Source organism: Accipiter gentilis, chromosome 5, assembly GCF_929443795.1.
Source record: "Accipiter gentilis chromosome 5, bAccGen1.1, whole genome shotgun sequence".
NCBI lineage: Eukaryota > Metazoa > Chordata > Aves > Accipitriformes > Accipitridae > Astur > Astur gentilis.
In genome coordinates this window covers 43,159,931-43,181,442 of record NC_064884.1, presented here as the reverse complement: position 1 = coordinate 43,181,442, position 21,512 = coordinate 43,159,931, and the positions used below count along the sequence as shown (strand labels likewise).

The window sequence follows — 21,512 nt, the reverse complement described above, 5'->3', positions numbered from 1 at the left end:
AAGGGGGATGATGAAAGCCCCGTACAGTCTCTCTCACATTGCAACGCAGGGACTTTGAGCCAGAGGTGTTATCCCCCAAAGCCCGCAACAAATTCATCTTCCCTTAATATAACCAGACACTTTTTGAGATAGATTTTCAGCATTTACAACACCTTGCAGCACGGCTTCCTGCAAATTAACTACACAGTTTGAAAAACCACTTCCCGGTTTTGCACTGCTGACCTCATTTCTGAAAGCTCAGGGGAAACTTGGATTCCCCTCCGCACGGGCGATGACTCTTCCAAAGACATCCCGACAGACTGGTGGAGCCTAACACGGTTAGGCAACACTCATGTTAACTTTTTCCTAATCTATTCTGTTTATTCAGGTGAGCACTAACTCTGCCCTTCAGATGGCTTTCTATTAACTTGCTCCATACAGACTTCAGGCCAACAGGTCTGTAGTTTCCCAGAGCTCCCTCAGAGCCCTTTTTGGTACTTGATGCCATAATAACCACCTTTCAGCCGCATGGTGTTAAGAAAGTTATAAATGAGAGGGTTACCCACCAAAGACGGTAATTCAGCATCCTTGAACACCTTCTCCTCCTCGTGCTTTGTCACAGTTTGTTTTTACAACCTGCTCTACCATTGCTGCCATCGGAGACAGACACACCTCTCTGTCATTCTTTCTTTGCAGCGTCTGTACCGACGAGGTTGGTACCCGCTGCCTCCGCTACGGCTGCGTGTCAGCTTGGGCTGTTCTGAATTCTAGTGCTCCCCTGTTATTATAGCAGTAAAGAATTAAAAACTGCACTAGGCTTGGAAGGGATCTGGAAAAAAGAACAACTAAAAGGAATTATTCACTCTAGACACTGCTGCAAGAAAGCTGTTTAAGTATTTTACAAGCAGCCAAGAACGATCAAAGGTAGGCATCAAATTATATAGTCAAATTAAATTTGAACAGAAGTGGCAGTGGCCAAAGCCAGGAGTAAGCCTAAGTTGCACGTAAACAAAACCTTATTTATTCTCCCACCGTATCCTTAAGATCATGCCAAGATACTGTAACCATGAAAAAAAGAGAAGGCTAAATTGTAAAATACCCTACCACTCAAAGCCCACGTAATCCCATGTTAAAGCACATATGAGACTAGATCCTGTTCACCATACAAGACCATTGTTTATGACCAGGACTACATAGCGTACAAGCTAATATAAATTCAATACCTGGTAACAGCATTTAAAATTAAGGCAAAAGATGTGAATAGATAAGGTGACTCTATTTATGTGTCAGCCTTTCAAATTTTGCTATGCTAAAACTAATTTAGTTGGTTTAGCTGATAAAGGCAGACCTGTAATTACACTGGCACATATGCGTAATTGTTCAATTGATATGAAACTGTATTTAGGATCCATATTTCTTTGCTGGTAGGAGCTTCACAGAATATTATATCCTTAAAAAGAAGCTGCTTATCTTGCAAGACACAAGCCTGAATTAGCTGAACTTGTTTGTTAACGCTTGACAAACTGTATTATGCTGTGTTTGCAAGGTGTTTTTTTACCTACGGAAATTGCTGCTATTCAGCCACCTTTAGTTTTCAGTAGTTTATTCTTTGCTTTTAAAATTCTTTATTTACTTGTAGAAGTAAATGAGCTGTTAGAACGTTCTGTTTTAAGAAGCGATGACTGCTCATCAGCCTTTCCTTCCACAGAGGAACAGGGACAAGGAGACATGGCATGCCTAAATGATTCAACTACATTATCTAACGAACACGTGATTATTTGTGTGACCACAGGCAGTTAGAAGCAGACCAACTGGACCTGCCTCTGTCAATGACACAGGCAGACACAGGCGAGCAATGTTTTTCAGTGTAATGGGATTTAAGACCCAGCCATCTCTACGAGGCTTTGGTGGCAAGTGCATCCCGCCACAGCAGCAAGATGTCCCACAAAGGACCGGGTCCTGCCTAGTCCTTTAAGTAAAAATAATGTTAACTTTGCTGGGAAGGCAGTGCTCTCAGTGCCCATTTCTAAGCTGAAGAAGTGACAGTCATAGCACTCACCATTTCTTGAAAGAAACGCACCAATCTGGTGGCTTTCCTTCAAGAAACATTTTCTCACTTACACCTATTCACTTCCATTACTGAGAAGGTAAAAGGAAAAGAAAAGTATAACGGGGGGGGGGGGGGGGGGGGAACCCAAAACCCTGCATTCTCCTAAGTCTGGCTTCACCTTTGCAGAGAAAAACCTTGTAGAAATTCCAATTTTCACCTTTCCACAACCTGCAAACGGTACCAAACCAAGGAGCTGCACTCTTCGTCCCAGACACGCAGGACCACAACTCCCTCCACAACACACCATCCATCCTTGGGTCTAAACACCCATGGTGGCTGGCTGATTTGACAAAATACAGCCATAGGTGCCATATCTGTGCCTGAGATAAGAACCAAGCTCCGTTAGGTACAGATTTGTTAAAGCAGTGGGGGGAAAGAAGAAATTAAACATCATCCAGTAGCGCAAGAGCGATGCCTGGTCCAGCTCCGACAGCTGAGGAACTGGCAACAGCGGGCACGGCTGCTGCTCCTCCTTCCTCTGCTGAGGATCTTCCTACCTGTACCAGAAATTCTAAAGTCAGGCATCACGATGAAAGGATGAAAGATACCCTTGCTCCTCTGCAAGCTCCCGAGCGTGCTATTTTCCACAAAGGCAACTCCCCGAACAAACACTTGTTTTGTCGCCTGCCTCAGAAGTGCTGCCGGATCCCAACTCACACCTGCCTCGGTTCTTTCGCTGCATCTTCAGCGCCTTATCTTCCCTTCTCCGCTTTATCTTTTGTCAAATTGAGTGTTCTTTCTCCCCCTCTGAATTGAAGCATCATTTTTTCCATCTACACTTGCTCCTTGTCCAGCTTTCACAGTATCTGATAGCTGTCCCATCTCCTCGCAGCGCTGATGCCTTCACCTCGCACTCTCCTATTGCCCGTTTCGAGGGCTCCAAAGCAGATCAGGAGAAGCAAGCCAGGCAAGCTGCCTTTACAGCCCTCTTTCAAACCCTCTAAACAGGTTTGATACTTTGCGGAATCAGAAAACACAAAGAGAGACAGAAATTCAATACAAAAGCTCTAAGAATGCCGCTGAGACAACAGGAAAAATCCCACTAAGTCCGACAGCTTCACTGCCTTGGCCCTTAGCTCTTGCAGTACCAACCTCCTCTACATCAACGCTACCTGGTGCAATGTTCTGGTGCACATCTACAGCAATTCCCCAGTGGTTTTTGTATTTGTCACTGGAAAAGTCTTCAGGTTGGGTATTACAGTGTGAAAGCTTCCCCACCATCGCCAATAATAATGATTTAACAGTTAGAACACACAAAATTACAGTGCTCATCATAATTTATTTAAAGGTCGTGTTGGGGTTTTTTTTTGGAGGGGGACAGTTGATTGGTTTTGTTGAAGCTAATTTTTCTTTGCATTTAGTTCTTTTTAAAAAGTACCTGGTTTGTTCGTAAATATGTGGTTATAGTAGAAGCTCAGCTTGGCAAGAGGCTGGATTTTGGTATAAGTCATTCGGATTTACATGATTCATATTACTGTTGCTCTTATGAGCAAAGTGCTGGACAAGCTTATTCACCTGTTCAAACTGTTTCTAGGATGCCCTAGGAAAAAATGCAGAAAGCAAAGTGCTTAGTCTTTTTTGTTGTTGCTGTTAAATGAAATGAAGATGCAAACCTTCAACAAAAGCTAAAGTTTAAGGGGCTGTTTAAATTAACTGAGAAATCGTTCTCTGTAGCCATGTACTCATTAAATAGAAAACTGGACATTCTAATAGGAAAAAAAACCCCACACAAAGAACTTAAACCACCAACTTGTCTAAATAGATCTTGATCTGAAAGATTCTACCACTGAACAGAAAGAAAAGAGTAAGTCTTGCTTCCTAAAGAAATAGGGTAGACAGGAATCCGTATACAAAAAATTTGTCTGTTACATTTATGGAGAAAAATCACAGAAACACTGTAAAAGAATAACAGGCAAACCCAGAAGAATGTAGAGGAGCAAGCAACAGTCCACATCTTTCACCTCTGCATGAACTAACGTGATACTCAAATATATCCTGCTGAAAACAAAGGTACATAAACAAGTCTTTGTTTTCTTAAGAGGCGAAATTTTAAAACACTGGGAGAGAACAATGTTAGGTTTAAATTAGCATCTGCCAATCCAGATTTACAATAGCTGACCAATACACTTCCTCTGCTTAAATTTCATGGTATCTGACATTGTAGAACAAAGGGCACTACAGCTTTAGAACAAGCCTGACACAAAGCTAAGTTATAACTGCGTTATTATCACATAATGAAGTATTTATAGTGCAAAATCCCTTATTTCTGAAATCAAACTATAACACAATGCTATATACTAAGTACTACTTTGATGCAAACATGAAAGCAGAAATTTAATCTTGTGTGTATAAACAAATCAAATGTGCAATGTTTAGATGGTTATTGCATAGCAGTGCTGGGTATTTGGCAATCCAAAAGAACGTTTCAGCACACCAATGTATTTATACATGCATAAATGCCTTCTGCCCAAAAATAAACTTTTAACAAATACGGTACAAGATAAAACTAAGCCCATATGTTCTGCAGCAGTGATTCCTTTACTAGAAGACAATGTGAAGTTATTCATTCTTATCCACTTATGCAACCTGCCCTCAGATTAAGTAGGCAGCCAGAATCTGTCTATTTTCCAGAGCAGTACCAGCAACAGGTACAGATCCACATCATTCATTTCTGTTGTGCAAAACACAAACAGAAAAGCTTTTAGAAATGCTCTAATATTTCAGAAAATTTTCATTTCCCATTGCCTTGCCTCTTGCCTGTATAACCAGGCTGATTTGAGAACATGATTCCAAAAGCATCTTTTCTAACCGGGGGGATGGAAGGAGAGGATAAAGAAATTATAATCACGTGTCTAAAAAATCCTGAAGAACAGTCAACTATCAAGACCTAAAGCAGCACCTGGTGAACAGCAATTTGCAATTGCTGTTACACGCAGAGCTCCTTCAAACAAGCCAACAGGAACCCTTTCAAAATCACTTGTGAAACCAGGCATTTATGTTGCAATCTTCAGCCAAGATGCTCCCCACGACTCATCAGAAGTCTCAGCATCTGCATGGGACAAAGTCCTGAGGGAAGAGGCACTCGGACACACACCACAAGCTCCAGCCAGTTTCGGACCGCGAAGACCTGTGGGTCCTATGAAAGAAGTGGCACTCAGTTACAACATGGCACATGTGTCCTGGTTGCAGCTGGGATAGAGTTAATTTTCTTTCCAGTAGCTGGTAGAGTGTTATGTTTTGGGGTCGGTATGAGAATAATGCTGATAACACTGATGTTTTCAGTTGTTGCAAGTAGTGTTTATTCTAAAGTCAAGGATTTTTCAGCTTCTCATGCCCAGCCACCAAGAAGGCCGGAGGGGCACAAGAAGTTGGGAGGGGACACAGCCAGGACAGCTGACCCAAACCGGCCAAAGGGGTATTCCATACCATGGGACGTCATGCCCAGTATATAAACTGGGGGGGAGCTGGCTGGGGGCTAGGGGGGTGCGTGGATCGCTGCTCGGGAACTAACTGGGCATCGGTCGGCGAGTGGTAACTGTATTGTAGATCACTTGTTTTGTACATTCCAATTCCCTTTTTTTTTTTTTTCTTGTCTTCTTCCTTTTCTGTCCTGTTAAACCATCTTTACCTCAACCCACGAGTTTTGCTATTTTTTTCTAATTCTCTCGCCCATCCCACTGGGTGGGGGGAGTGAGTAAGTGGCTACGTGGTGCTTAGTTGCCAGCTGGGGTTAAACCACGACAACATGTCAGGACCCTGGATATCTGTTTTAATAAATACAAAGGTACTGAACCAAATAAATATTGGAAGTGAGGATTATTTTTTTTCTTTGGCCAAACTATCATTTCAAAACAGTTAGGGTTAATTTGTTTTCTCATTTCATTTAGCTGTAGGATGTTTCTTCTTTGTTGACAGAAAAAATGCCCATCTCCACATGCAGTATAAAAATCTCAGGCCTATCAGCTATAGCTGTTGTTCAAGAAACTCGGTACTTGGAGGACTATTATTTAAACTATTAAAAAAGCTGATGCTGGCATAAGAAAGCAGTTCATTCAGAAATGTATACGCACAATATGTACTTGGAAGTAAATCAAGAATCATATCTTGGTAACAAACAATATGTTATTTCTTAATGAAGTGCACGGAAAAGGGACGGATTACACTATTACATATTTTGGGGTAAGAATCACTGGTAAAGGTTTCTGGCAACAGAAGGCATGCAGGTATATGGGAACACAGCTTGAATGTTGGGCCGAAGACATCTTTGATACGACTCCAAATCATATGCATGTTGTTAAGTCAGCAATCTATCCAGGAATGGAATTACACAGCACCAACAGCTACTCAAGGCAGGTCACCACGGAGCAAGGAAAGAGATAGCACGTGCCAAAGCAATGGTCCAGAGCCAATGACCCATCTCAATTCTCAGCTTGCTGGTTTGGGCGTTGGTCAGGGATCTGTGACGAAAACCCAGCATGAAGCTCTGCAATATGTGACCCCACCATAATGCTGTACACGTGCCGCAGGAACTTTTAATATGTGGCATCACTCCAAACTTGGCAGTACCATGAGTCTTGATGAGCCCAACCAAAGCTTCCTACATGATTAGCGGCAAGCAGTTACAGATCACATCAGAAATTAACTTTTGCAAAAGTAATGGTCGGTTCTTCAGACGAGTAATCCAACCCAACAACCCGGTGTCATCACGCAGGACACAGGAAAAAGACTTTCCAAAACGGGTTGTCTCGTTGGTATAGAAGGAAAGGATTAGCAAACAAGCAGCCCAGTTGGAGATGAGGGCTTTTTCTTAGAAAGCAAGCAGCCCAACTGGAGATAAGGCCTTATTCCAAAAAAGCGTGTCCTGTGAAGACCCCTCTGCTCACAAGGAGCAGCACGATCAAGTGCACAGAACACCTTTAAGGGCATTCTCTAGGAGCAGGAGGAAAGATGTAGCGAAGGGAAGAGCAATGGCCTGATTTCACTCCACAGGAGGCTTCCTACACCACCTTCTCTTGCTATAGAAACCTCCTAGCTACGTCTAAAAATTAAAATTCTCACACACCAGAAGTGTAATCGTGACAGATGCTCCATTTTGTGCAGCACCAGTGTGAAATAAGGACACACTTCTAGCTCTGAGCTTCTGAAAAGCCATGGAGGTTCAAGGCTATTCTGCTCGCCGTTTTAATGTTATCTGCACTAAACATAAACCTTTGGGGTCCTCCCTTTGTTTAAGCATCTATACAAATATCTGAAATGAAAAGCTATTATCACCTTTTCCCAGCTATAATGCTGTGATGACATGTTTACCCCAGAATCTGCAAGTCTGAGCAGCTCAACAGCCTCAATGCAAAAAAAAATCCTGGGGAAGAGCAAATTATAAAGGTTCTGCAGGCCTGGTAGGCAGGCAGGCAATCTCACACACAAACATCAAGGGAAAGCATGTGGGATTTTCTGCATATCTCTATTATGATTTCTGTCAATATGGAAGGCAGTTGTGTGTCAAAACAAGACAAAATAGGGTTCGTCTTGTAAGCAGCATTCAGGAAAATCCATGCTAAAACTGGTTAGTGACTTTTAAAAGCCAATAAATACGACAGGCCAGTTTTTTCCTTCCCTCCATTTAAAAAAGTAAAAGTTACATCCAAACCATCCTGAAACTAAGGCAGAAATGTCACGAGTTTGACAGGTATCCAACAAAAGAAAAGCCTTCAACGCAGGATTTGGTTTAATTCAAAAAGTCATAAATAGAGGCACTATTTATTTCTACAAATTTCAGGGACAGTTTTGGAGCCCCAAAAAACTTCAGTGGGAAGTTTACCCATTTCACATAAATAGTTATGTTTGTTTAATAAAGATAAATACACACATGTGGGTACGCGCAGAGACACATTCATCCACCTGTTTTATTTCTGCAAGCCCAGTTGGTTTCCATTTAAGTATACGCCTGTCAAAACAAATCACAAGTCCAAAAATAATGGATGAAGCATCCCAAAAACGAATAGTAAGAACTGACACAAGAAGAAAAAAAAATATTCAGCATACATCTTTGCAGATGAAAGAGAATCCTCCTTCTCCAGCAGGTTTCGTTGCTGGAGATGTTAGGGTTTGCCACACAAGAGTACAAGGCAGGACTATAAACACAGGTGCCAAAACCACCATGAAACGTTGCTTTTTTGTGCGTGCATGTGTTTTACATCATTTTTGTAAAAGGGACGACTCAATAGTTCTGGAAAAATTCAAGTTTTCTACTTGTTAAACCTCTGAATAGCCACAGATTGCAATGCATCAGGGAAAATTAAATGGAATATTAATTATGCCCAGAAAAAAAAAATACATCACGCATCTTGAAAAACCCCTCAGTCTAATGGCACTTTACAGATAACTCAGTCCTTGTCATTCCTGTGCAGTTCAGAAATGCAAGAGTGGGCCTCCAATCCAGCCTCCACTCCTACATGAAAAACACGAATTTCAGATCAATGTCATGCTGACAGTATGACACTTAAAGAAAGCAATAAAAAGAAATGTAAGCATACTGCAAACAGTGCGATATAAAAATCCCTAAAAAGGATGAAAGTCTGTCTTGACACCAACAATTTTAAGCACAACACCCCTCAAAAATTAGCTGCAACATGAGCACTAGGCACTTGAATACTCCTTCCTCAAATTATACCTCAAAACCGGTTGTTTATATATTTGTATTTCTTCTAGTACCATTGAATTAAAAATCTCACTCTTTTAGTGAGAAGGAAGTACATCTCTCCCTCAGCACACAGGGGTTTTATAATCCACTGAAATCTAATTTGTGGTCATTTTGCAATACAAAAGGAAAACCTTATCTCAACTCCATTGTTCTAAAATTTTAAAACCAAAACACTCTTGGTATCTGTACTATTTTTCAACTCACCCCGCAGTAGTTCTATTTTAGCAGTGCTGAAAAGTGGAATTTTTTCACTGCACATTCATTTTGTATTTTGTACTTGAAATTCCGCGCATCCTAGCAAGCAGGTGACAAACTCAGATTATGTAAAAGTATTGCAACAACAACTAAAAGAAAAACAACCCAAGCAGCATAACCCTTACCGATACTAAACACCTTCTAATAATGGCTTCCTTGTAAACTAGGAGCATCAGAATCCCTTATTCTACATGGATTTTCTGCAGAGTTAAAGGAGGCCGAGGAACGCCTAACACAATTTAAATCAAAGTCCACGCAAGACAAATTGTCCGAATACTCACAAGGCTTTGTTTTCTCTCCCCATCACCTGAGAGCGTGCGATCTTGCAGCAGGAACTCGGCAAGCCTGTTAATTCACGGGAGCCGATGCCTTGAGAGCAGCACTTCAGCAAAGATCCTCCTCTGGTCCACACCTCTCCCTAGCGCTAGCTCCATATTGCTGCTCACAACGTCAGGATGATGTTACAGGTGACACCTCCCGCTGCTGATGTCAAGCTCCGTTCCCAAAAGCACAACCACCACCTCCCTGCGGTGCCTACTGCCCCTAACAAGCATCACTTCTGCATCTTCTCTGTCCCCAGGGAGCAGGCTCGAAGATGATTTCGGAGAAGCTTACAGACACAGAGCTTTCTCTCCTCGTTAAGTCTCTCGGCATTACAGAGCCTCTCCTTCCAGAATGCTGCAGCAAATGTAGACTATACGCCTCCCTTGGGGGGAAAAATGAAGTATTTTTACAGTTTCTTTCTATGGCGCAGTTTAATTTGCTCTTTTGTTAGAGCAAACTGCTGGAAGAATAGGTAAATAATGGCGCAGTATACCGGAGTGAATGATTCACTGATGCTCTCCTGAACATTTTGGAGTAAGCCGAAGGGCTAGCAATGCAGCCCAGGACCAGAGCTGATGAATGGTGCAGTGCTGCTGTTGTCTAGGCAACTAAGAGAAAAAAAGCAGCACCATATAAGGAGTTGTGACATGGATTCTGGGAACAATTTATACTAAAAGGCTGTAAGCCCTTGGATGCTTTAAAGCTGCAGCATCCCCTTCTCGGTTGGAGACAGGTTTCATTGTTCAGACTGAAGCAGTCGGCACAAATCATCACACGCACAATTGCATCAATCCGAGACGCGTTTGCGTTGGGAGCATTGGACCAAAACACAACAGAACAACATGATTTTGCAGCGTTTTCCAATAACTGAAATTATTAAGTAAGGAAAATGGCAGGCTGCTAACGATGATCCAAACTAACGTCTGTGAAAAACAAGGGTACCAATGAGACCCACCGATATCCTGTAGCTCCATGCAGGTGAGAAGCTCTGTCTTTATGGGAGCAAGCCTGAGATGAACCAAACTGCAGCACCATCAGGCGGCTGACTGCCTGAGCGGCACTGCCACCAACCAGAGATCCAGCCACTCCTCCAAGAGACAGGAAAATATCCCCCAAATTAACCTGTGAGCCAGTCGCTGTTGTGCAACGGAGGCTGGCGGTGTCCCTAAAGCATCTCCACGTAAAGCAGCGCAGTGAAAGCCAGTTCATATACAGTTGCCATAGCGAGCTGTAAATAAGAGCAGGGTTTATATTCCATGCTGTAACACAGAGGGGGAAAACCACATCATTTTACACACTCATCATCAGATGCTTTTCACCTAAAGCTCCTGCTCAAATAAACAATACACCGTGACCAAGAGAACTGCAACTATTTCCCCAAAAGCCGATACACCACTGTAGTTCTGAAGTCTCTGCTCAGCGATCGAAATTGAAACTTTTAGAAATCCTTTCCATTGATTACTCTATTTTATTTGAACATGTACCGCACAGCCAGCTTCTGCCCAACGCTCGCACACCTAAAGCAGCTGCCTCACCATCTCTCACGTTCACACCCAGCTGAGTTAGTACAACGGTTTCCAGAGAGTAAGTAGTCCCAGAAGGCTGCGATTATTAATCTGGGTTTGTCACCGTTATACAAGAAACAATTCATTTTCAAGTAAAGAGATCTCAGCTTGCTTAGTCCCACAATTACAATTAGCATCAAGAATATTCAACCATTTGCTGAAGATACAGAGAAGGAAGAAATTACAGTCCCCGTGGCTATTCCCAAGAAATACAAAGGAGGTTGCAGAAGGATGGGGTGGTGACGAGACCCCAGCACTACAAATGACATGGGTGATGGTGGCACAGGGGACGTTGCTCGTGGGTGTCCCCAGCTCGGCTGGATCTGGAGAGTGTCGAGAACCACAGTGGTGGGTCCCCACTGGTGTCACAGGGAAGAGCGAGTCTCCAGCCTGCTTAGCTCTGCTCTCACCACCTTCGAAGGACCTAGTTGAAGAGTACACGTTTTCTCTGGGAAAGAGGATGCTAGTAGATGCCTGAACACACCTAGGAACATTCCTACTTGTTTCTATGAAGTTTAATCTTAGGGAAAGTTCCCAGATTCTGAAAGCGGAGGGGAGGAATGTTCTCAAAGCAGGTGATTTGCAATGAAACCAGTTCCTCAGGTCCGTGTCTTCAAAGACGCTGAAGCATCTAATTCACACGGGATGCAGGAGGAACGGGGCCTTTGAGAATCCAAACCTAAACATCTAGGCCACTCTTAGAAAAACATGATTTACTTCCTAAATTTCTTGACAATATTCTCCCCTTCTTCCTCTATGTATGGGCATTCACACACACATGCTCTTTCTAAAAGAATCCTAAAGCTTGCAATCTGTCACTGGATAGAAAAAAATAGAAATAGCCAAGTACAGTGATGAATAAAATTATCCCTGCGCATATGAATTTACAGCATGTAAATTAAAAATCTTTCCCGAGGAGGAGGTAGGTGCGGCACTGGGCTTTGTGCAAACCCTTTGCACATGGTAGGTTCCACAGTAATAGAATAAAGCATCGGTAGCTGACTCTTTCAGCCCAATATCTCATCTTTTAACCTAATACAACGCTGGGTTACTATTTTTGGCATCGATTCAGGAAAGCACTTAGATACATTCATCTCTATAAGCACCCTCCTGAAAAGCAGTGCTTTCCTGAATGAAGGTATACAATGCTATATCATTATTTTCATTGCAGCCATGGCTTTGAGTCATCAATGATACACTTTTGATGTGTAGTAGAATATTTAACCCAATGGTTTTGAAAACGGTTGTTCTCTTTGTGCAGTAAGCATGATAACTTTCAAGTGCTGATTTTATTCCAGACAAAAATCAAAATGGTGTCCTGCACGTACTTATCCTGGGCTGGTATAGGTTGTTTTGTTTTTTTTCTTTTTATTATGTATTTTTCACATTACACTTGCTAATAAAGCCACTGTTGTTATTAAAAGAAAAATTATTAAACAGCATAAATGGAGGTTGAACATGCTAATCTAAAACACGTTCTTAGCCACTGCTAAATAATAGGTTATACAGGCAGGAAAGGGAGAGCTGATTACTTATGCTTACTATTACTTCACCCTTTAGAGCCACAATGACCTTAGTTTTTCTTAATCACCAGACTATTCAGCAGAGTGAAAATTGCAACCATACTGAATATTTATCAACCTCTGAATCCAGCCCAGTCTCCATACATAGAAAACCCAGATATCAACAGGCTAGCAAGTGACCTCAGTTCCTCTGGAAAGAAACTTAATGTGCTGTGTAACATGTTCCTATTGCTTTTTAGCAAAAGTGGACATTTGAACTTTTCTGTGGATGAAAAGCTGACTTGTTTACAAATCAGCCAGGTTAAGAACTTGAAAAGATTATATTATAAATAGATTAATAAATAAATAGATAGATAGCATCGCAGTTTCTACTGGGCAAGTTTCTCTGCACCATACAGGTTTCTTTTCCTTTCTCAAGGACTAAGTTAAATAAACCCCAAATTAGCGTGATGCACCGTGATGCCCATAAAAAAGGGCCATCTCAATAGCTGCTTTCCCTATCAGAGCTGACAGACCTACCCTACTACACTGGAATGGATGCATGCAGATCCAGAATGACCCAAGATACTTTAGCCCTCGAACGTGAGAAAAATCATCTTGTGAAGAGCCTAAAAAGTCTTTTGTATTCAAATTTTCATCTCTGCAGAATTCCAGAAAGCATAAATGCCGAAGTTGGTGGAGTCATGTTTTGTTGCAAATGGTTTTAGGAATTAAATCTTTAGTAAAAAGGAAAAAAAACATACAAGACAACAAAGGTTTTTTATGTAACAGATAGTACTATTCCGCTATCCAACTACTCCGCAGATATGGAAATTATGACATGAATGGGTTAGTCACACACAAATGTATGTAAGAAGCTAACAGCATGAAAAAGCCCCTACAATTGGATAATTTCTCAACAATTTTCTATGCTCTGAAGGTCGCTTTGAAAAATCCATGTGGCAACTGTCAGACGGACAAAAGCCTCTTTTTGTAATACTTCAGTTTCCCAGAATCACCCTCATCCCTTTTCCAAAAGGAATCACTGCTGTTATTGTGTAGGATTAACAACTGGACAGCACAAGGAGACAAAGCAGAAGAGGAAACCATCACAGCCAGTGAGACTTTGTGAAATGTCTCCATGCATTTACTGTCAAACTGCTGGCTGCTTATTTTTATCTGAAAGCTCCCACAGTCACACGAAGATTTTTTAAACCAAGCTGCTTATCAATTCTACCAGATTTTGAGTATGCTACGATGGCACTTACAAGACTTTTGTAAAATCGGAGGGGGATATTGGTCAAAATTGGGAAGGAACACATCCAAAAATAGCGTAAGGCTGTGAACTTGTCTTCACAAATCTAATATTAAAACCAAAATTTCTTTATTTTACAGATCATGCTGTTTTACTAATGAATAAAAATGAAGAGGGTCTTTAAAAACGGCCAACTTTTTATTTGCCGATACAGTAAACGGTCAGTCATTCAACAGCCATCTCTTCCTGCTGCCGAGGGATTTTTTTGCCTTTTACATCTCTCAGATCAGTAGTAAATGAGAGAGACAGATGATAAGGAATAGTTGAAGAAACGTGGTAAGTACTGTGAATAACAAAGAGCGGAAAGCATTACTTTCCCAGTTCCTTTACAGGTTACCTTAATGAAAGCAAACAGATTCCTACAATGACTGCATGAGGACGTAAAATAAACACCTTCCTTTTACAATATCTACAGTAAATTAAACTAATAATTTTAAAAATCATGCTAATCCACCAGCGCACTGAAACACACTTTGAATTCAAAGTACATCAGGAGCTGCACTGGAGTCATCAAGACATGTACGTGCAAAATATTATCATGTGTTTTCATGCTATACCAGATTCAGCCTAGCCGGAACAGGATATTTAAAACAGATGGAAAAGGAAAAGAATGCAAGTAGAAGACAGACGTAGTCATCTTCCCAATCAATTTCCAACAGATTCTTGTGTGTGGCCCCAAAATGGACCTCCAAACAAAACCAGGAGCCTATGCTTTTCTTCTCTTACTTTTGTGTAATAACAATTATCAGCATTTTATTGATGTCTTCCTGGTTTGTACACATCTTGTTCAGGTCTAGATTTCATCGCATATAGTTTGCAGACCAGACCGACAGAGGCGTATGCATTTTCACCAGCTGAATGTCCACAGCACAGCTCTACAAGACCACCTCACTGGTGTTTGAGCACATGTGTCAGCAAACTGCCTAAACCCCCGAAGTCTGTATGAATCACGATCCTTTTCTTTGCATTACTACCTGCAAAAGCCACTGCTGGGATTTCAATATCTGGTCTTTGGAGGAACAAGTGGGACACTCCGAACAGCAGTCCCACCAACTCCAGCAAAAGCTTTCCAAGTTTGGAGCTGAAGGGAGTCTGAGCTGTTTCCACCCAGAAAAAGATAATTATGACTACATGGAGCTTAATCTGCTAGGATGAACTGTTGTGATTTGAGAAGTGGGAGGAGGTTAATGTCTGTTGACAAGCCAGAAATCCAGCAGATCTACACCAAGGCAGCTTGCTGAGCAAGCTGGAAGTTGTTAGAGAAATGGAGCTGCAGCGATATAAGAAAAATTGGTCTTTCCATGGGGTACAGCAAAAACCCTCTGCAAGTATTTCAGAGAAGAGTAATGAACTGTTCAAGTAAATACATGAATATAACGTTACTCAGAGCTCCAACAGCAGATCATATAAACACAAAGGATTATAGTCAAAAGAAGGGGACAGAAGGATAATGAACAAGATAAAGATACTACAAAGGCCTAAACTATTTGTAAAATACAATGCTTTTCATCCTTTCCTAACTGAAAACAGGTCTATGGAACTGGCTAATATTACCTGCCTCTACTAAGGAAGCCACACAAAACAAAGAAGAAAACTACACGTAAATAAAAAATTTAAAGGAAGAGGAAACTGGATGAATGTGAGGATCATGGGAGAAAACTCAGGAAAAGCACGAACAAACTAGCTATACATTACTCAATAAATTAAACAAGTACAGACATACTGTGAGAATTAAAAATAGCCTTGCATTATCTTTGTCATTTTTCATAACCTATGCGTTTTGTGGCAGGAAGGTTGTGGATTCCACACCTACCCATTATCGTGTGGCATGACAAGAAAAAAGAAAAACAAAACCCAGAAAACAAACCAAGCACACACACAATTTCCACCCCGCGAACTGCTGCAAGCAACGTATTCGTACCGGAGGAAAGTACCGATAACTACAATAAAAGAATAACAAGGTTTTAGAGAGACTAAGCTGAAATGGATTGCATTTTGAAACTACTTTTGTGATCCACTACTGAATTTTATTATTCTAGAAGTTGAAACTGAACTTTTAAAAATCTAGTGTTAGCAGCTACTCTGGTAAAGTACCATTCTTAGCTGTTCTGCAAAAAAGAAGGAAATGCTGAAGGACAAACAGAAAGGAGCGCTGAACATCCAGCTGCACAGCCCTGACTCAGGACTGCAAACTGAAGGATACTCTTAAAAAGGAAAGCGTTTCAAAAAAACCCCCAAAACCATAAAACCCCACAGATCCTCCAAGTGTCACAGCATTGGCCCTCCTGAAGAAGCAGCCTCTGAAGTACACAGCCGTGCTCATTTCCACTAAGAAGTTGGTTTAGGCCTTCACATTTTAAGGCAGAACGTCAGCCACGCTGAGAAGTTCTTAGTGACGGGAAACTCATGTTGAAGACAGCTGAGTAAGGCACTGAAACTTCCCTTTTAAACTATTTTCATGTCCTTTTAAAACTCCGTCCACCTGATTCTCTTGCACCTCTTGAGCTCCAGTGCTACTGACAGGCTCAGACCACCATGAGATCCTGCAAAGTGACTCTGTCACGATTCAGCAATCTTCCTCCTGTCCTTTTCAATTTCTCATTTCACCAGAGGGCAGGGAAAACAAAAGGTACAAAGTGTATCAGAGCTCCCTTTTGTTACAATAGATCAGATAATATCAGGTGAAAATTATCTTTGGAGGTTTCTCTCAGTACAAAGGCAGTACGCTGGCTGATCATTTGTAAAGATGGGCACAGAGGGATGTCAGATTTTAGGCAAGAAGCAAGTTTCTCAAAACTGTTACCAGTAGAAATATGTCGTCAGGCTTTTACATGGATGTTAGACTCCAAGTGCTTTTGAAAATCCAACTACTTTAAAATCTCTAGGTGTTCAAACCACAATCCCAGCAGATTAGATAAAACAGTTTAAAAATATGCATGAACTATGAAAAAAATCACTTTGCTGTATAAGTTTATCATTTTTCTGATGTATTCTCTCGGCATTCAAAATTTTAGCATAAAGTTCTTTAAAATTACTGTAACACTTCCACTGTGCATAAACCACAATACAAAGTGGAAACGAAATACACTCTGCTAGACTTTTCTCAGAAAACTAGAGAATATTTGTAAAACAGAAACATCGTTTTCAGAATAGAAAGATTTCTCTGTCAGCATGAAATCCAATCCATTCCTGGTGTTCACTAAAGTGGCTGCTATAATAAACAAATGATGACTTGTACACAGAAGCTTGTTCAAAGCGTTTTCTTACAGATTTTTGCACCAACGGACCTTAAAAGCCCCACTGAACTTTATTTAAAGTCCTTACCAGTTAACTTCTTCACAGGTTGGAGCCGAACACTGATAGACTGATGTGTGAGTAAGGGGGAGGATGGAAGGGAGCGGGACATGCCCTCCATAATCCGAATGTGCTGCATACCTTCGGTCACTGGGAGTGGCGGAATAGCGTAGTCTGGTTCAAAAGCACAGTCGTTCTCTGTGGAGGTGCCTGATGGGGATATAAAAATAAAAAGGAACTGGTTAGAATACAAGGGAGTCTCCTGCTTTTATCATTCCTAGACAGAGAACGGTCTGGCTCGGGTGAGCCCAGCCGCAGAGCCACCTCGCTGCACGCCGCTCTCAGCCCTGCAGGGAGCAGGGACGGCTGCTTTCTCCTGTTCATCTCGCACGGTCTTGACACTTCCCTTGGAGAAACTGTATTTCTGGAACAGCATCTCAGCACACGTCTTTAGATTATGAACAGCATAACCATGAGGAATTTATTTTCATTTTTTTTAATTTGACTTTCAGAGTCCTAGAGTCACCAGTTTTAAATATAATTCAAACAAAGCAATCATCCTTTTACTGATAGTTTCTTGTGCGTTTTGCTTGCAGATTTCTAATAAAAAACCTGCCAGTTGAATTAAATTTTAACACGATGACCTTTAGCCTAAAAAAAACCACCCAAAAAACCCGAACAACAAAAGCCTCCAAAAGCAGCCACCACTTTCAACTCTCCCCCGACAAAAGGTACAGAAGCACCCAGAGACGCACAAAACCTGTATGGGGGTCACATCACTGCAGATCCATATGGAAGACACCAAATAACATGACAACAAGTGGAGATAGAACAATAAAGGCACATATTGCTAATTGTTGCAATAAATATTAATGAGAGTTGGGAGCCATAAGGTTCCTCCTATTAGCTGCAGAATATGAAAACCTCTGGGTCAAGAACACGTGGTTCTCCACCTCTAGTCAATAAGATTAACAACCTAACACAGACAACTAATAATTCTTCTGCAAAACCAACTTAAAACCGTTAGCATTAATATTTCATTACAGATAATGTAAGACTACACTTGACACACCTTTAAGAGATGGATTTTAGTTTTTAGTGCCTACTGATGTTTTTCCCCCATAGAGGCATTCATTATTTGATTTCCTTTGGATAGCTGTGCTGCTCTCAATGGCTTGTGAGAACATGTTTAAAAGAGCAAATTTAACTGCTAGACAGAAGGGTAGACAAACAGAAGCGGGGAGAAGACAAAAGGGTAAATGGCTCAAATATTGTAGTGTCCAGAGGTGACGACGGACTAACTTTATTCCAGGCATCCAAAGAACAATGGGAACAACCCAACGTATTGTTTATGATCAGGGGAAAAACCCAGATTGAAATAACTGTCAAAAATGTTGGACAAGTTCCTGAAGCGTGCTAAGTAGCAGCATCATTTGTGGCTAAAATCCATCTATTACTGATGCCAACTTTCAGGAATATCTCAGCATTTTTGTATCATTCTTTACAAGAAACCAAACACTAACACACTTTACACATACAGTATTTTTGACAGTTCAAGGTACAACTTTTACTCACTTGCTTCCTGAACACTTGCCACATTCGCAGTAGTTTACTGAACACATATTCAAAACCTAATCCTTACAAAGGTGATTATTTTTTTTAACTTCAGTATGCTCTAGTAAGTATGCTACAGTTCGATATGTTTTATTCATCTGAGAATGTCATTATTGCCACAAACTATGAGCCAGACACTGATGTTTTTCTATTCACTTCACGCTGCTTTAATTAAGTGTGCACAGAAATGCTCTAATGGTGTACCTCCCTTTAAGGGGGAACAGTTCATTGTATTCTATTTTTTTTTTATTGAAAGATGCTGTTGCTGACAATATCATGCCTTTTATATAGATATGCACATGTAAATATATATATGTGTGTGTATATAAAAAAAATATTTGGCTATAGTCAGAGAAAACTAGAATTACTGCCTTACCACCTTTTCCCTGCAGTTACTACCATTTCTACGTGAGCAGCAGCTCAGTCTTGCTTCTCAACCCAAGACCCGTCCAAGTGAAGCTGCCATGTGCCGCTGTGACCCACCTACCATCAGCACCGCTTCGTTACAGACATCAAGTCCGTGCTTATGCCCATCTCCAAAGCATGTCATCAGTCCTCTTCAATCACGCACACCAGCAGTACTTCGGTGTGCTGAAAACGCGTTCCTCTCATCTAATTTTGGTGTCCACAAAAGAGGTGTCTACATCGAAGCAAGCTGTTTAGAAGAGCTTCCAGAAGGCTGGGAGTTTAGGACAAGATTCACCTAATGACATGGTTTAGGGTTCTGGTTCAGGACGAGAAGAATCCCAGCCTGGACACTCCACTGACTCCATCCATGACCTCTCCATGGGCTACAAAGGCAGTTGAGGGCAACAGGCAGCTCCACCGCACCCACCCGCGTTCAGCCAGCCGAGCACCATCCTGGGGTCTCCCACTTGACACACGTCTGAGCTACACACAACGACCACAGCTTCAGAGGTAGGAACACTGCCACTTCTCAGGTCTCCTTCCATTGGACATTAGGCAGCACATCAGGCAGACAGGACAAACAAGGTATGTTGGAGAAACGCACGTGCTCTCAAGAGCAAGCCCAAGTCTTGCACACACACACACACCCACCCCCCCCACACAGCACAGTGCTACTGCTCAGCAGAGCTCAAAATCTCAAGTTTGATGATCTTGTTTCTACGTTTTTCCTACTACTCATCCAAAAGATGCAGTGGCTCTGTTAGTGCAGTTGGGCATATTTTTTCCAAGAGGGCATAATATGATAGTATGCTGCTAATACAGCAAAAAAAAATTGACTTCTTCCAGCTGTGCATCACCAATTGCAATTATTGGCTCCATATATAGCTAACTTGACGTAAGCTGATCGAGGGCCTTGCTTTTTCCAGGGTTACTGCAAGCTGAACACCTCTGCTGACTCTGCAAGCCTATTCATAATCACCTGCGAGTGCCAGGAAAGGCAAACCGGCATCAGTGCCAAAATCGGCATTGGCTTCGACAGAAACAAGCTACGGCGTTTTTTCAAAAAACATTTGGCGCCAGACACAAAAAAAAGAGATTTGCCATCATTGATTTTGATTCTTAAAAACAAAGTTCAGATTTCCTCAGGCCAGATTTTGGGGTTTGAGGGAACTGTGAGGTCTGGGACTTGAGGTCTGGGTGAGACGTAAAGTCTGTGTGCATTTCACTGGTTATCATGGTGTAAGTTCCCAGTATCTTTGGCCGATCTTTACCTAAAACTAAGGGCAATTGGGGGCAATACCTTATATAGAAGTAAAAGTTACTATATCTTTGCAAAGTTTTCAGGAGTGTTTTCCCTCTTAAAATTCAAATGCTTCAGAACAAAATCAGTGAACTCCCAAAATATCCACAAGGTACTATTTTCATTCCACAGATGTCAAAATTTCTCTCATCCTTGCTGGAGTAAAAAAAAACAAAACACAAGCAAGGTAATTGAAACAGTTTTAAATTTGTTCCAGTCAGAAAGAATATTGGGTTTATCAAACCCTCAAATTAGGGACCATTCACAGCTGAACTGGAACTTTGACAGTTTGTCTATAAAGTATATTTAAATAAAATGCTACTGAAAAGTGCATATTTGAACTAATGAACTATTTCTTCAAGTTTTCCAAGATAATAAAGCTTTACAGACAGCTACAATACTTGGGCATCACACCCGGCAACATGGAATTTTAAACACAAGTAGGACGACTGCCTCATTTCAGTTGGCTGGTTTATCTGAGCATCATAAAACCCCTTAACCCATCATTATGAAAAATACGTGTTAACACGTGCAGATAGCAACTTACGGACACAGACCAGGGCAAAGTTAAATATAATACTTCTAAAGAGCAAAGAGACTTCTTCTACACTGTAGAAAGCCTGTGTCTACAATTGCATCCATTGATCCAAATGGGAATATTTAGCACAGAAGCTTGTTTCTCCAAGCAGTTGGAAGTATTTTTTTTTACCTGTTTCTCCGTCTATTCCCTCTCATGCTGCAACTTCTTGCTAGCTAACTGCAATTCCTAGAGTCATACCCATTGAGGCAAACAGACAGAGATTGGTCATTCTTTGGCAAGTAAGTATTTGCAAAAAAAAAGCCCCATGTCCTCTGCCCAAAACCGGTACTTTTCCACAGCAGCCGTGATGCTGAATAAATAGGCTGAAACGTAACCTGAGCGAACAGAATGTCTGAAACAAGCGTACGGAAACCCAGCAGGCAACTCCCATCAGCAGCTGCATCTGAGCTGCTGTATCTTGTAACAACAAACCAACGGACAAAACCCACACAAATGAAAGGACATCGCAGGGACTAACGGCAGAGAGAGCGGCCAAGGCTCAGCCTGCAGAAGTAACACAACAGCAACTTTATCTGAGCTAACACTGTCTGGAAAAGAGCAACCAT

General features: G+C 41.5%; 1 protein-coding gene across 10 annotated transcripts in view; it reads right to left on the bottom strand.

The window, feature by feature from the left end:
* The window catches only part of TANC2 (tetratricopeptide repeat, ankyrin repeat and coiled-coil containing 2), a 271,466-nt gene that overhangs the window by 137,306 nt on the left and 112,648 nt on the right, over window positions 1-21,512 (bottom strand). For 5 of the 10 annotated variants that reach the window (XM_049800633.1, XM_049800635.1, XM_049800636.1 and 2 more), the window contains one exon: window positions 17,075-17,254. In XM_049800633.1, the coding sequence (XP_049656590.1) occupies window positions 17,075-17,254 (180 nt within the window). Of the gene's footprint in view, window positions 1-9,325; window positions 9,569-17,074; window positions 17,255-21,512 lie in introns of those variants that run through there. The other 5 variants (XM_049800637.1, XM_049800641.1, XM_049800642.1 and 2 more) reach the window with 2 other exon arrangements.